The sequence below is a fragment of the Pinus tabuliformis genome, chromosome 9, assembly GCF_031772625.1.
Source record: "Pinus tabuliformis cultivar Carrire ecotype Pingquan chromosome 9, CPIR1, whole genome shotgun sequence".
NCBI classification, from domain to species: Eukaryota; Viridiplantae; Streptophyta; class Pinopsida; order Pinales; family Pinaceae; genus Pinus; species Pinus tabuliformis.
This window is the reverse complement of record NC_142307.1, coordinates 1,349,189,166-1,349,207,024: the sequence shown is the minus strand read 5'-3', so window position 1 is coordinate 1,349,207,024 and position 17,859 is coordinate 1,349,189,166. Positions and strand designations below refer to the sequence as shown.

The 17,859-nt window shown below is 37.8% G+C and overlaps 1 protein-coding gene across 1 annotated transcript in view; it reads right to left on the bottom strand.

Annotated features, from left to right (window-relative positions):
- Nucleotides 1-4,257: 4,257 nt before the first annotated feature.
- LOC149153506 (Cytochrome c oxidase biogenesis protein Cmc1-like protein) overlaps nt 4,258-17,859 on the bottom strand; it is a 124,086-nt gene continuing 110,484 nt past the window's right edge. Inside the window, exons 4-5 of the mRNA XM_089438793.1 lie at nt 5,175-5,279; nt 4,258-5,031 (exon numbers count right to left, since the gene is read on the bottom strand). Of these exons, the coding sequence (XP_089294919.1) occupies nt 4,906-5,031; nt 5,175-5,279 (231 nt within the window). The 3' untranslated portion in view covers nt 4,258-4,905. The remainder of the gene's footprint in view (nt 5,032-5,174; nt 5,280-17,859) is intronic.

Below are 17,859 nucleotides of genomic sequence, written 5' to 3'. Positions count from 1 at the left end.
ACCAAGGTTAGTACCATAAACTACACCAATAATAATTCCAATCTTGAAATCTAAACATCCATACATATACATTGATCTTAGTCTTCATTTTCAACTAGCCAATAAGATTTCAAATAGCATAAGCTTAAACCAAAATTAGATGCTTACATCAATTTAAATTTCTACTTTTTCTTTTATGCTAATGCTATACTACAATTTTAAAACAATGAAAATTATACCTAAAGAGATATTCAACTCTAATCGTTGAGAATATGATCCATCTTTGATCCCTTAACCAACTCATTTGAACCAATTGGTTTTCCACCCAACCATATCCAGGGAGAACTTCTCCCCTTAGAACCCCTGAGCTATAAGAGCTCACAAGCAGTACCAAAATATAGCAGTAGAGAGATATACATGGCAAGCTGAGGAAGATAAGTTTAAATTCCTCTCAATACCACTCATGTTAAACTCCATTGGGTAGAGATACTTAGTAATTTATATTAGCATTTGGCTACTCTCCAAATATCTCTCCCTCTCACAAACTTCTTCAAATCTCTCAAACTCTTTTTATCACCGTGCACCTCCCCCAAGTGAGAATACATGAGACACATATATAGGAGCAACCAATTCTTGTCATAAAGGAGGAGTAATATGCATAATTTGTATTCCATTTAGAGGAATGTAACTCATGCCATTAAGGAGAGGTATGCATGCCTTAGTTAAGGAGAGTGTAACATATGCATTAAAAAGGGCATAAGAGGAATATTTTATGACATGTCTTAAATTAGTGTAAGAGGAATATGTCATTCTTTGATGAGTGCATAAAATAGAGTGTAATGTATTATTAAAAGAGAAAGAAAATTACATAGAGCCATGAGAGTCATCAAAGAGAGAGATGTGAAGTGATTGAGGAGATGAAGGTGACTTATAATTCCCTTTTAATAATAATATCATAGTCTCATAAAAGATAATAATAATAATATTAATTATATTGATGATTAAGTCAAGATTGAATTATTAGGATTGATAAATGATAAGTGAGTTTCCTTCAGCTCTACTTGATTACCAATTTATGCAAAGTGATTTACTATTTTTGGAAAGTCATACTTGAGATGCTAGACATGACTTTCTATTTTTAAAAAGTCACTCTAAAATTGTTAGAAATGATATTTTATTAAGGAAATTCATCCCTGAGCTACCTATGAGTGGTATTTTTCTTCCAGAGAACAGGTATTTCGCACCCCTATTTCATGCACCTCCATGCCTAAGTAGACCGAGGATTTTGTGCCCTAGTCTACTCTAAAGATCCAAGATTCCACACCTTGATCTTTTTAATTATTCAGGTTTCCGCGCCCTAAACATTTTATTATAGATCCAAGACTCCACGCCTTTATCTTTCATGGATTTAGGACTCCGCGCCCTAATTTCCATGGCTTCTCATCTACTTTGCTTTGAAACTTCACGCTTCACCTTAAGGTATTGATTTTGAGCTCATACCCATCTGATGGTTCATTGGTAAGGCCTTGTTCCAAGACCTACACAGATCACAATCTCATAGATCAAAGGAATCAAATGAATTTCATAATCAACTTATTCACATTTTACCAAATATTTTGCATGACTTCCACAATGATTTTGGTTAATGGAGAAATGACTTCTGCATCCATTTATAATTTGAACATTTTTTTTGCAAATAACCATGTCCCCTATCACATCTTGCTCAATACAAGATTAAACATATATAACCATAAAAATCATGTATCGCGACTTCCACAATCATTTATAATTTGGGCATCCTTGTTTGCAAATAACCATGTCTCTTGCCACACCTTGCTCAATACAAGATTAAGCATATATAATCATATCAATAATGTATCATGACTTCCACAGTCATTTATAATTTGAGCATCATAGTTTGCAAATAACCAAGTCCCTTGCCACATCCTGTTTAATACAATATTATGTCTCAATCATATATCATCCATAAATCATAACTAACCATATGTTCCACATAGCCACGATCATCCATGGATCTTTCTCTCAATATTGGATCACCATCCATGTCATAAACCTATGTTCAAACTAGGATATCAAAGAGAAAACATCGATAATATGCACTTAACCAAAACCAATCTTACTAAAATCAGAGTTTACCATAAGCACGTAGCAACCGTGTGTCATAAACCTGTTTTATAGCATACAAACATATACATAAGTCTAACATGCATAATCTTTATATCACTGCATCAAAATCACCATCTATAAGTGTCATCAAAGTTATCTCACCAGGAAGGGACACTACATTAATGAAGGAGAATTGTTTTAATTGTTGCCCTACTTGATTCTCCAACACCCTCGAGAACTAAAACATGTATATTCTTCAGATGAAATATCATATGAAATATAAAGATATTTATCATGGAATATATATGAAGTTTAAATGTGTGTGTGTGTGTGTGTGTGTGGTAATTGTGGTTATCTCAAGTGGTTGGGTCAAATGGTCGTTATCTCCCTCACATACGTCCAATTCGTTGTGAGTGACATGATGATGAGAAATATTGTTGTAATAGCTACGTGCCTATGAAAATTGTTGTATTTACCCCTCTCACCCTAGGCTGAGAGAGAGAGAGGATGATTTCCCTTGGAATATATATATATATATATATATATATATATATATATATCCAATCCTCTCAATGTTTAGGATTTATAACTAGTTTTCCTTGTGAATGCATTCTTGGCTAAGCGACTATGATTAGAGTGTGTGTGTGTGTCGATCCAAACTTCATCAGAGACCTAGTTCTCAAATCCTAACCCAATAAAATCTATAAAAATTTTGCACAATTATATAAACAAAAGATCATGTTTTATTTCAAATATAAATTGATCAAAAGCTCTATTATAAATCAATCCCATAAAAACACTTTTGTGCATTTTACAATTTTGAAGATGAAAGCATAACAACATAATATATAGGTACAACTCTACTTATTGCACCAAGAGACACTCTCCAGCCCAGTATCTAGAGATGTTGTTATGTAATGTAAACATTTTTACATGGTCAAAATAAATTAAAATTAACCCTATGTTAAACATTTTTACTTTATCAAAATAAAATAAAAAATAACTTAAGTTAAACATTTTACAACGTTAAAATAAAAATAACTTCATGGTATTCAACCATCATATTGACCCAGGTTATTCATGTGGAATATAGCCTATTTAAAGGGGGAAATTAAACTAACCTAGATCCATCTCAACTTTGGATCTACTAGGAACTGAGATAGATCAAATCTCTAGACATGAAAACCTCTTTTAGAGTGAAAAGAGATTTGATCCCTCTTGATACTTGGTAGATCCGAAGTTGAGATGGATCTAAGCTAGTCATAACAATAATTATAATGAACTTTATACAAACCACCATTTCAAGTGTGACCTAACTAACTTTGGAGTGGGATGTTAGACACATCACATGAGGCACCACTTTTCAAAGCGTATGCAAACTGGGATATTGAGGAACACGCAAATTGCAAATCTACCAAAAACTTTCAGCAAGAATTCATACCTACAATGTTTGATATTGCATCATAGTGTTGAGATGTGTGGAATGTTTTAGACTTTGCAAGCTCCATTTTTACTCTATAATTAACCTTTTGGATTTGTGCATACAGTTACTATATAAATAAGAATAAAATCAGCCCTGAGGGTTAGCTCAATTGGTTGAGTCCCCGTGGTTAAAGCACCTTTGCTATTGAGAGGTCATGGGCTCAATTCTCTCGATTCTCTCGAGGTCAGGCTTCATGGTTGAGCCAACAGGAACTGATCCCTTCGAGTGGATTTACCTGGTACAAATATTTCATGGACATAGGACATAGTAGTTATAGATCTCTGGGTTGTGAAAAAAAAAAAAATAATAATAATAATATCAATTAAAAATATTGAAATTGAGTACTTGACTTTTGAAAAATCTATCCAAAATCTCATCAAAGTATAGAAATCATCAAATTAGCACTGCCTTAACTCATCTTAATCTCAAATTTATTAAATGTGATCAAGAAAAAGAAACACAAAACTATCCATATTTAAAAGATCAAGGTTATGATAAATCTATGCTAATTCCTTTTATTATAATATAGTAAACTTTTTATTATTGTTTTTTAAAGAAATTACAAAATATAAACTTTAATTTTTTCCAATTTAATTTGAGAACCTGATAAATATTCAATGTAAAAACTAAATTCTAAAGTTTGAAAAACACATTTTCCTCAACCGATCTAAAGTTCATGGAATACTATTCTCATTTCACTATTTAACTAACATAAATGAAATGTTCTCATATCGATAGCACATCCAGCAGTGTATCAAATCAGGGCATTTGTCTTATATATGGTATCAACGTCATGCAATGATTTTCCCAAACAAACCATGAAAGTTTATTTGCAAGAGGCAACGCTAGCATTGAACATTAATCTTGCTATAGGGTTGCCTCTCCAAATCTTCCTATAGCTTTGCCTCCCTTTTCTAACTAGATTCTAATTACAAAGTTCATGATTAGCCGAGGAGGAGGGCTATTGATTTGTTTGAATGCGGTTGACCAATCTTGTTATAGGTTTACCTCTTCACATCTTTTTATAGGTTTGTCTCTCTTTAGAAAATAATAGCATGTTCCCATCATTGTTGCCAATTTATCTCCAACATACAAATGCTGTTGTGGGCAAAGGATTGTTACCCACTTGGAAATCAAATATGCCATAAACAATGTTATTATAGTTCTAAGGAGTTATTCCTCCACTGGAATTGAATATATGATGGAGCCAAAATTTAGCTCCTCCTTTTCATAATGATACGCAATTTGACATAAAAGACAAAAATGACATAATCGAAAAGATCTTGTCCTCCTTTAACATGTGTAATTTGTTACAATTATTCTGCAGCTTGAGAAGGTGAAGACGACTCCAAATCAGAAGCATTCATTTCAGCTTTATTAGCACGCAGCCTTTCCTTGAATCTCTTGCTTTCTTCGAAATTGGCCTTTCTTTTTATTGCTTTCTGTAAAGTCAAAAACATCCATGTAACAATCATGTGAATGTCTAATTGGAAAAGAGACGAACAAATAAACGGCTTAGGTTCACTTCTAGAAGAATATTTTGGGTGTATGAAAGATCAGGTAAAATGTAAACACTGAAACTCACTTCCTGACGAAAGCACTGATCAAGCTTCAGCTTTAGCTCAGTGCATTCGCCCCAAAATTTTGCAATGGGATGCTCCTGATGGCATTTCTGGAAAAGTTCTATTATCTGTCAAAAACCCAACCGAGAGTTAGGTTGATTTGCATCAACTGAAGATCAATAATTTCCACATTATATTTCTATGTCTTCAAACTCAGATAGCAACTTCAACCTTTCATTTGGGAAGATGCTCACAGGCCTCCTAGGCGTTTTCTTTTCTTAGTACAAAACAGAATCAGCGTTTCCAAACTAAATAGCTCTTTTGCACCTATGAAGAATCACAAGCCTCAAAGGCATCCAAATTACAACTGATTGGCAACACTTAGAAAATGACTTTGACAACTGACATCCACTGACAGATCCTTTCATGGCTAGAATTCCCGATTGTCTTATAAAAAATTATAAAAATAAAAACTTTTAACTTCATTGTCTGCCATTTCACATAGCCAAGTATTTACATCATAGGTGTCATGTTCATGTAGAGAGGTACGTGCCTACATGTGGACATATTTTCTTACAGGTAAAGGTATTGATCTACAAGCAGCAGTTTGCTTAGATGTAGGATTCGACAACTATGGTTTGACTGTTAATTATAATTGCATTTGATGAGGCATAAGAAAGCATAGTGAGATGACTGCATTTTAATCAGGTTCAGGTTAAGGAAGCAACACTAATCTTAAGAGAAGCCCCTCAAATAGTGGTAGAAAGTTGAAACCCTTAGTTAATCTGTGCAAGCCTCTGCCAGAGAAAATGTCATGAATTGACGGGAAGGAGATCCCCGTGTGGAACTTTAGCAGGTCTCAACTAAGGTGAGTATTTATTGACTGAAGATTACAGAATGGTGCTGGAAGCAGCTAAAAAATCCATTTCACTTCATTTGATCATGCTTCCATTCTTAAGCCTGAGGAGAGCACTAAATGCCCTATGGACAAAGAGTTATCAGTGTCACAGAGAACTGACTTCATTTATTACAGCAGCCCCAATTTATTTGCATGTATGAGCAATCTAGGTTTGCAGAATCACGTGTAAATATATAGCATCCTGCTCCAAGGCTGAAGCAGCTCTCTTCAATGAACAAAGTAACTAGTGAATGGGATGAGGGGGAATAGAACATTTACAGGATACAAGAAAAGACATCAAGGTCACCATTCAAGGCATAATTATTAAGATCACGGATTGGTGTTGCACAAATAAAATCTTGAACTTAGGAGCAACAATAGAAATTTGTAATTGAAATTGAAAATTTTATTTATGTCCACAAGAGTACAACATGGACTGACAACTACAAAGAAGTGCATAACACATCTACCGGCAAAGAGAACAGTAAAAGAGAAGTTAATTCTAAATCGGAATCTGAAGAAGAGTAAACCAGAGTAGATAAGCCCCCTACAAAATAAAAGGGACTTAATTGCTTTCATCATCTACACCTGAAATAGAGCTGTCAACACCAAAAGGTTGTCAAATGATGTCCCTAGGTGAGTGTCCCAGTTAAAATGGGGCCCTGGTGGTAAACCTTGGTGACCTCAAAACCCTCCTATTGGTGCTTGAGAAAGATGTCAAATAAGAGACAGACACACTCCTAGCATCCAAGGCCAAGGAAACCCTGACAGTATTAAAGAAACTGGTTATAAATCTCTGGGATAATACCCTATGGTGATGTTGTCAAGTGTGTCTGACCCTCGTCTGAGTTCTTCTTGTTGGAGTATCAACACTCCAATAATGTCAGGAGAGATTAGTACTTCTGTGACCTATCACTTTGTGTTAGAAATGTGACCAGATTAACATGAGGTGTTAGGTGGTGTAATATCCCAAAGGGATTTTTTCCCTTAGGGTTTAAGAAAATAAGAGAATATTGCACCAAAATTCCAGCACTTTTTCAACTATCTTTAGTGACCATTAAGATGCAGTAATAGGCAGATAAATAACATCAACAGAATGTCTTAATTTACATTTCTCACAATTTTACTTCCTAATGCAGTTATAGCAATTGGCAATTAGGAGCAGTAGTACACCAGGAAATTGCATTTCAACTATTCATAATTGATAAACATGAAACCAGGTCCTCATATATGGATTTAACTCAAAGTCCGTCAATAGTTCATACTATACCTAAATTACTAGCTACTGTATTAACCTATTAAACTGCCTGATCTCAACTTCAGAAATTGTCTACTCGCTGTACTCCTGCTGTCGCTTGTTACAGACTGAATTGCAGCCTCAGCTTGATATGGTCCTTAACTCGGGATAAGGCCTCTTTTGCAAATTTGCTGCTAACAAAGGTCATTCGGATGAGGTCTGTAATCGTACACCTGTGGCTGCAGCCCTAAAAGACTGTCCACTCACTCAACTTGCCTGGACACTTGCTATTCTGAACAGTGTCACAAAGATGTCTTCTATTGTATCTTCGCTGTCACAGAAATGCTGGACCTTGGATGAGTAAGGACAACCCACAAATCCTCCACAGAAAAAAACCTTCTTTGACGTGCCAAACAATAGATGAGTGATCTGTTGTAGACGAATGTTTCCAGACAGTTTGTTGAGGAGAGATGTTTGACTAGGGTAGAAATTAGAATCTTTCACCACCGAAATCAGATACAAGCTAGCTGGGGTGGGATCATCTCCACCAAAATTAGACAAAGGAAAAAGGATCTTAAAACCCTCAAAGCCTGAAGCTCAAAGAAAATAGAGATAATCAATCCAATTCAATGATGAAAAGTGATTCCAACTCTCCTTTATTTATAGGTTTTCTTATGAAATTCACTCTCATGGGAAGGGTTGCAAGTGCAACCCCCAATTTGGGCTTTCTCCTCACCTGACCCAAAATTTACCCAATGTTGCCCCAAACATTGGATAATTGGTTTTTTCCCCCTTTATCAAGACTATAGCCTGTGGGGTTGGATAGGCTACTTCATCCTCCCATAGGCAATTAATCCATAGGGGACATGACAGTCCCCCCTTCCTGACATTGTTTATCAATAGCCAACCTAGGTGCTATAAAATCTGCCCTTCTATCTTCAAGAATGAAAACTCCTCTTCAATCTCTACAGTATCCTCCATTTTTCTTATTCCAACAGTTTCTTCATTGTAACATTCTTTACCAACTAGCTGGGGTTCATATTTCCCTTGCCTCTTTGGGGTTTTTAATACTTGTCTAATAGAATCTGTACTAGGGTATTGATCCTGCAATTGCCTTAAACCAACGTTCAAGACCCCCAATTTTTTCTTAATGGCCTGCACATTCTTCTGTTTGAAAAAATCATGTCTTCAGGGAATCCAATCCTTGATCCAAAAAAATTCTATGCTCTCGAATTTGGCCAAGTGACCCTTTCATATCATACAAGAACATCTTTTCTTCTTGTAAAAACATACTCTCGTGCCTAATTTTATTTTGTATTTGGTATACCTTCTCATCAATTTCCTTTAATCTTTGTCTCAGTCCAATATGATTTATTGTGGTAGCAGTATCGATTTCGGACTATATGGACAGGTTAGAAGGATCTTTCTTTTCTCCCAATTTAGTCTTGCCAAGGAGTCCGTAGTCTAGTGCTCCATTTTGGTTTCCATCCAAGGGTTTTCCTAGAGCCCTGGTTGTAAGCATTGTATTTGGTGATTCAATTGCAAGTCTGAACTTCCTTCAAGTTTCCTCTTACATGATTTGGGCTTCAAACAGTGCCCTTTACTTGGTCTCATGATTGCATATCATTGACCATGATCAAAATTCAGTGCTGCAGCCATCCCCAATTCGGGTACTCCACCATAGCTAGGTTTGATTGTGAAAATTCCAAAACCCGGAATCCTATTGCAGCAACTGATGTTAATTCTTCTAATTGTTAATTCGATTAAACAATTTACTTCTTGTGTGCTACGGAAAATATCGAATTAAAAACACTACAACCTTCACAAAATAAATATTGTGGAAGAAATAAAAATGTTGGAAGAATAGATGCACACATACACAAATACAGAGCTATTTTTGGACTAAGTCCCCAGAACAACCCAACTCGGGAAAACCGGTGCATCAACTGAGGGTTTTAATATTATGAAGTAGTAAATCTGAGTACAAGACTATGGATGCTCAAATCTAGCAATCCATACAAAGAAATGACTGACAATAAATCTAATGAGAAAAATCTCACTCCCACTGACGATCCAAACCTGACCTTGACTCAAGTTGAGTTGCTCTCTGTTGCCTCTGCGCAATCACTGCGTCAGCCTACGCAGTGTAGTACTACATCCCACAACTCAGAACTGCTTCCCTTTCGCTATCTGATCAGTTGTTGTCTGCAAGATGGATCCTCCTGGCCTTCAGACTCTCTCTCCAGCTTTTGGCACTGAATCACTACTTCTCCCCAGCAAAATATGGAATCCCCTCTGAAGCACTGTGTTGCTTCTGCATGGCTCTGCGCTACCTCTCTGTGGCACTCACTGCCTCTCTGCAATGCACTCACCAAAGCTGGAAAATATTCCTCTGACCTTACTATCCCTGCCCCTCTCTCACTGCTTCGAGCTCACTAGCTCTCTCTCCGGCAACTCAGCACTGCTACTCTGGAAATCGACTTGCCAGTGAAATCAAACAACTGGTGTGTCTTCTCCAAGCCCATCAAGTTTCTTCTTATAATCTCTCGTTAAGACATCAACGGCCAAGATTAAAACATAATCAATGGCTAAGATTAAGTAGAACTCGATCCATGTCTTTTTCTAGAAGATTCTCACCATGACTTAATTAATACCCTTTAATTAATCATATTTCCTAAGTTTAGACTTAGGAAACATTAAAAACTGATTAATTATTTTAATTAAGTCATCTCTAGGTGGAATTTCCAGAAACGATTTCTAGGGTTTTTGAGAATACATGTATTCTATAACCTCTCCACCAAATTTCGTGGCTAGAACACATCCGTTGCTACAAAAACTAACACTCCCTCTTAGCGAGGAATGTGTTCTAGTGCTGCAACCCACTAAAGCAACACAATGTCTCTGCACTACCTCCTGTCATGTTGTTGATGTCTAGCTGCTGCTACCCACCAACTACTGCGCAACTCTGATATACGTTGCATCTGTGTTGCTGCTGGCCCTACTGAACTGCTACCAACACTACATCTGCACTGCAACTCCCTCTCCATCTGTTGTTGCTGCAACTGCAACAACTGCAACTGAAAAGCATCCAAAATACTGAATCAATTGTGATCAGTATGATGCATCTATCTCCCGAGTCTCTGACTGTTGCTAGTCTCTGCGCTGTCACTGAAGCCTCTGCGCTGCTGCTGACTCTGCTCTATGCCAACTGCATTGTTGCCAACTCTGCACTGCGTTGCCCAGTATCTGACCGCTACTAGCCACTACATCTGTCACTCTGGCATCTGACTGCACCATCTACCACTGATCCATCCTGCTACTACATGTTATGGGCTCCCATAGCAAGGTATTGATTCATGAGGTGGACCTCCTCAAGAATCTTGCCCATCCTGTAGCTCTCTGGGGCTACAAAACCAAATCACCCCACCTCACTCCTGGAGGTATATCGGTGATCATGGCAAACTCTTTCTCCAATCTAGAGGACAGCCTGTCGATCTCTGCAGGTGCAGCCTGTTGATCTTGCTTCTCTTTGTCCTTCTTTCTGAGAGGACATTGAGTGTTGTAGTGGCCAAGCTCACCACATCTGAAGCATTTGACCTTGGAAAGGTCCTTCTTCCTCCTGCGCTGCTCCTGCTGCCCCTTTGATGCGAGGGCCACATTCTCCTCTTCCTTCACTTGCTTCATCCCACTACTGCTGCTGGTGCCACTAATGGTGCTCTTCACCAAATCTTGCCTCATCTCTTCCTGTTGCAGATCAGCCCACATTCGATCCCAATCAAGCAACTTGTTTCTGCCCAGAATACTATGGACGAAGACCTGCCAGTCTTCAAAAACGTTGTTTAGAGCTAACCGCACCAATTTTGTAGGCTGGACTAACCCTACTGCAGACAGCTGGTCTCGAACATCCTGAAGCCTAGTAAGGAAGGGGTCTATGAGCTCCCCTTTCTGCATCCTGGTACATCTCAACTTCTCCTCAAGATACATCTTCTGCTGCCCGGAAGATCCCCAGTATAGCGTAGCAAGAGCTTCCCACATCTGCCTAGTAGTATCTTTGCCCGCTATGTGAGACACCACATGATCTCGAACCCCATCAAGTATCAACCTCATTTCTTTCACCATCTTCTTGTAGGTCTTCATCTGATCTGCATCTGTGGGGATAGCTACCACTGCATCGATGTAGGCTTTGAGTTCATATTCATCTAGAAGATAGGAAATTCTTGCCTTCCAGATCACATAGTTGGAGGCTCCCTCCAACCTATCCTGATCTCTCAGTCCTGCTGATGCCATCTCTGCAAAAAGTCAAACTCTTCTCCCCTACGCAGCTACTGACTGGCTCTACGCACTCCCTGCTAGAGTGGGAAAATCTGCTCACAACAACTGCTGCTCTGCAATGAAAAATCGAACTTCTGGACTAGAAGTTCCCTAAGGAAAGAATTCCCTCAGTGTTTCTCTTCCTTCCTCCTGACGCTATTCTGCACCAGCAAACTGCTGCAAAATAACAACTGAAGATATGCTCTACAAGGAAAATATTGTTGCTCCCTCTGCCTCTGGTAATCTTTGATCTGAAAAATTTATTCTCTGTCAACTCTCTCAGAGAAATAAATTTTTCCTCAAAAATCAACCCTCCTGGCAAAAGGAACTGCGTTAATGCACACACACACAAATACACAGTTATTTTTGGACTAAGTCCCCAGAAAAACCCAACTCGGGAAAATTGGTGCAGCAGCAGAGGGTTTTAATATTATGAAGTAGTAAATCTGAGTACAAGACTATGGATGCTCAAATCTAGCAATCCATACAGAGAAATGATTGACAATAAATCTAGTGAGAAAAATCTCTCTCCCACTGGCGACCCAACACTGACCTTGGCTCAAGTTGAGCTACTCTGTTGCCTCTATGCAGTCACTGCATCAGCCTACACAGTACTGCATCCCACAACTCGGAAATACTTCCCTTTTGCTATATGATCAGTTGTTGTTTGCAAGATGGGTCCTCCTGGCCTCCATACTCTATCTCCAGCGTCTAGCACTGAATCACTGCTTCTTCCCAACAAAATATGAAATCCCCTCTGAAGCACTGCACTGCTTCTCTGTGGCACTCACTGCCTCTCTGCAATGCACTCACCGGAGCTGGAAAATCTCCCTTCGACCTTACTATCCCTGCCCCTCTCTCACTGCGTCGATCTCACTAGCTCTCTCTTCGGCAACTCAATGTTGTTACTCTGGAAATCGATCTGCCAGTGAAATCGAACTGTTGGTGTGTGTTCTCCAAGCCCCATCGAGTTTCTTCTTATAATCTCTCATTGAGACATCAACGACCAAGATTAAAACATAATCGATGGCTAAGATTAACTAGAACTTGATCCATGTCTTTTTCTAGAAGATTCTCACCATGACTTAATTAGTACCCTTTAATTAATCATATTTCCTAAGATTAGACTTAGGAAACATTAAAAATCTGATTAATTATTTTAATTAAGTCATCTCTAGGTGGAATTTCATAAACAATTTCTAGGTTTTGGAGAATACATGTATTCTAACCTCTCCACCAAATTTCGTAGCTAGAACACAACTGATGCTACAAAAACTAATATTGATATCCTCAAAATTTTTCAAAACGTCCCTTGTATTATGATGCTCATAGTTGCTAACCCTGGCCTTTGAAAGGTTCCCATTTTGTTGAACCAACTAGCCTGTTGTACTCATTATGACTTCCTCATCTTGTGTTCGTTTACAAACACATTATGTTGATGCTTTATCTGGTAATCTCTTTTGGACTAAAAGCTTAATCTTTGTGTCGTGCTCAATTTTTCTTCCTAACCCATATCTTTCTGAGGGATGATTTCATCTATCTTCCATCTCAAAATAGTCACAAAATGCTTCATTACCCAGTGTTGATATAGTTGGTTCATGTGAAGAGGGTCCCTCATTTGGTGACAGCCATTCATGGTCTAGTTTCCTAGCTAGCCATCCTTCAATTAGACTAAAAAGGGGCACTTCTTGCCTTCGACCTTTGTTGACTAGGGATGACATATTTTGAAAACAATTAGCAATGATTCCAAATGTGGCTGGAGTTTTACTTGGCTCGAAATCCTTTGTTAATGCATGAGAACAGAAAGGGGTATTTGCCAGCAAAACAGGACTAGGAAAACTCCTTGGCCCACATCCATTATCTTCATGATCTTCATTCTCATACCTTCGTTGGTTGTCATCTTCCTCTTTTTGAGGAACTTTCAACCCATCAAGACGGAAACACTCTTTGCTATTGTCTGAAAATTTTGACTTGACTTCATAAGCTTCACCCAGCATAGCCTTTTGAGCTTCATTATTGTAATTTTTAGGTGACATAATTTCTTGAGCATCCTAACCTTCATTCTTGGCAAACTATTCAACAATGGAGTTCTGATACCTTTCAGTGATTTCTAAATTATTCAATTCTAAGCTTTCATCATTAATAAGTGGTATGGCATTTTTCTGAACATTGTATGGAATCAAGATATACTTTGTACTGCATTATTCATCAGCTTAAACTTCATTGTTTGATGTATCCTATACTAGAACTTCCAGGACTGGGTTTTCAGTGATAAGTTCAATTTGATTCCTCTCCTTCCAATTGCCTCTGACTGAAACCAGAACCTATGCTTTATTGGTAGTTTCTTTGTCTGGATCATGCAATGTATTTTCACCTTTGTCATGTTTGTCATGATGGAGTTCATTGTCACTGTTGGAAATATTGAGAGGGGCGTGAATCAATATTTAACTTATATTAGGTTTACAAGAGATTTTTCGGCGAAAATCACATCTATCATTTGTCGACGCGTTTCAAACCAACTAGTGTGGTTCATCGTCAGGACAAGTTACATCTATCATTTGTCGACGCGTTTCAAAGCAACTAGTGCGGTTCATCATTTTTCGACGCGTTTCAAACCAACTAGTGTGGTTCATCGTCAGGACAACTTGTCCTGACGATGAACCACACTAGTTGGTTTGAAACGCGTCGACAAATGATAGATGTTGTGATTTTCGCCGAAAAATCTCTTGTAAACCTGATATGGATCACATAAGCCTCAATTCAATAATTAACTTATATTAGTTAATTTTTAATCTTCAGAGCATTAATCAACGTTAGCATCAAACCAAAACATAAATCAACAACACCATTTAACAATGCACAATATCAAAGACAATAGACACGAGAATTTTAGGTGGAAACCCTTATGGGAGAAAAACCATTGAACGCTTTTAATATAGGTCTTTAATGATTACATCAATATAAAGCTCCAACTTCCAAAGTTCTCCAACAACCACTAGAAGGAGGCTCCAACCCCCTGATTTATCAGCTCCAACTGAAAGGATGCTCCAATGCCTTGATTTACCAGCTCCAACTAGAAGGATGCTCCAACACCCTACACAAGCTCCAACCTGCCTTAGCACCACCCTACTGCCTTGAAGTGTTTGCAGGCTCCAACCTGAAGCATACTCCAATCTTCGCCTTGCACTACCCTACCACCCTAAAATAGATAAAAGAATAGGATAGATTATACTATACTTACTACTCCAACGACAGTTGTCAATAACATTGTTGCGTTGTCAATTCGACACTATACAGTTGCCTTAGGAAACATAAGATCATACAGGCCTGTTGAAATTTGATGACTAAAATGTTTCCTGCAATCCCAACCTAGTTCTAATTTCACCTTATCACTCCCATTCAGTTAAATTCCCTTTCCCATAAACATACATTCAACATATAGAATTCTGGAAATCAAATTTTCAGATTAAAATACATGGGACTGTCAACACATGCTAAAAATAAATATGGACATAAACAGATCAGCAACACACATAAAATAACACATAGAATTTTGATCAACTTAGACCCAAGCAAAACCCCTTCAATCTTCTCTGGGGAAAACCTGTTAGAGAGCTCTTCAAATTTATTTATCTTTCAATTTCAGGAAAAATACATTTGCAGACAAAACAAAACAGCAAAATACAACTTATCTCTTCAGTGCAAAACTCCTTGAGAACCGTGCCCACTTTCCCTTGATTTTCGTGCCCACTTGAAGCTGAAAATATGTATTGTACAAATACCACTGTACGGACTGTACTATACGGACCCTATATGGACTGTACGGATTTCCGTATCGCTATACGGAACTTTTTTCAAAAAAATCTCAAAAACTTCTCTCGAACAGCGTGCAGATCACAGCATTAAATGTTGTTCGTACTGTACCTTTTGTTGTCTTCTATGCCTCGATTTTCGTGCCCATAGAAGACAACAAAAGGTACAGTACGAACAACATTTAATGCTGTGATCTGCACGCTGTTCGAGAGAAGTTTTTGAGATTTTTTTGAAAAAAGTTCCGTATAGCGATACGGAAATCCGTACAGTCCATATAGGGTCCGTATAGTACAGTCCGTACAGTGGTATTTGTACAATACATATTTTCAGCTTCAAGTGGGCACGAAAATCAAGGGAAAGTGGGCACGGTTCTCAAGGAGTTTTGCACTGAAGAGATAAGTTGTATTTTGTTGTTTTGTTTTGTCTGCAAATGTATTTTTCCTGAAATTGAAAGATAAATAAATTTGAAGAGCTCTCTAACAGGTTTTCCCCAGAGAAGATTGAAGGGGTTTTGCTTGGGTCTAAGTTGATCAAAATTCTATGTGTTATTTTATGTGTGTTGCTGATCTGTTTATGTCCATATTTATTTTTAGCATGTGTTGACAGTCCCATGTATTTTAATCTGAAAATTTGATTTCCAGAATTCTATATGTTGAATGTATGTTTATGGGAAAAGGAATTTAACTGAATGGGAGTGATAAGGTGAAATTAGAACTAGGTTGGGATTGCAGGAAACATTTTAGTCATCAAATTTCAACAGGCCTGTATGATCTTATGTTTCCTAAGGCAACTGTATAGTGTCGAATTGACAACGCAACAATGTTATTGACAACTGTCGTTGGAGTAGTAAGTATAGTATAATCTATCCTATTCTTTTATCTATTTTAGGGTGGTAGGGTAGTGCAAGGCGAAGATTGGAGTATGCTTCAGGTTGGAGCCTGCAAACACTTCAAGGCAGTAGGGTGGTGCTAAGGCAGGTTGGAGCTTGTGTAGGGTGTTGGAGCATCCTTCTAGTTGGAGCTGGTAAATCAAGGCATTGGAGCATCCTTTCAGTTGGAGCTGATAAATCAGGGGGTTGGAGCCTCCTTCTAGTGGTTGTTGGAGAACTTTGGAAGTTGGAGCTTTATATTGATGTAATCATTAAAGACCTATATTAAAAGCGTTCAATGGTTTTTCTCCCATAAGGGTTTCCACCTAAAATTCTCGTGTCTATTGTCTTTGATATTGTGCATTGTTAAATGGTGTTGTTGATTTATGTTTTGGTTTGATGCTAACGTTGATTAATGCTCTGAAGATTAAAAATTAACTAATATAAGTTAATTATTGAATTGAGGCTTCTGTGATCCATATCAGGTTTACAAGAGATTTTTCGGCGAAAATCACAACATCTATCATTTGTCGACGCGTTTCAAACCAACTAGTGTGGTTCATCGTCAGGACAAGTTGTCCTGACGATGAACCACACTAGTTGGTTTGAAACGCGTCGAAAAATGATGAACCGCACTAGTTGCTTTGAAACGCGTCGACAAATGATAGATGTAACTTGTCCTGACGATGAACCACACTAGTTGGTTTGAAACGCGTCGACAAATGATAGATGTGATTTTCGCCGAAAAATCTCTTGTAAACCTAATATAAGTTAAATATTGATTCACGCCCCTCTCAATATTTCCAACAGTGACAATGAACTCCATCATGACAAACATGACAAAGGTGAAAATACATTGCATGATCCAGACAAAGAAACTACCAATAAAGCATAGGTTCTGGTTTCAGTCAGAGGCAATTGGAAGGAGAGGAATCAAATTGAACTTATCACTGAAAACCCAGTCCTGGAAGTTCTAGTATAGGATACATCAAACAATGAAGTTTAAGCTGATGAATAATGCAGTACAAAGTATATCTTGATTCCATACAATGTTCAGAAAAATGCCATACCACTTATTAATGATGAAAGCTTAGAATTGAATAATTTAGAAATCACTGAAAGGTATCAGAACTCCATTGTTGAATAGTTTGCCAAGAATGAAGGTTAGGATGCTCAAGAAATTATGTCACCTAAAAATTACAATAATGAAGCTCAAAAGGCTATGCTGGGTGAAGCTTATGAAGTCAAGTCAAAATTTTCAGACAATAGCAAAGAGTGTTTCCGTCTTGATGGGTTGAAAGTTCCTCAAAAAGAGGAAGATGACAACCAACGAAGGTATGAGAATGAAGATCATGAAGATAATGGATGTGGGCCAAGGAGTTTTCCTAGTCCTGTTTTGCTGGCAAATACCCCTTTCTGTTCTCATGCATTAACAAAGGATTTCGAGCCAAGTAAAACTCCAGCCACATTTGGAATCATTGCTAATTGTTTTCAAAATATGTCATCCCTAGTCAACAAAGGTCGAAGGCAAGAAGTGCCCCTTTTTAGTCTAATTGAAGGATGGCTAGCTAGGAAACTAGA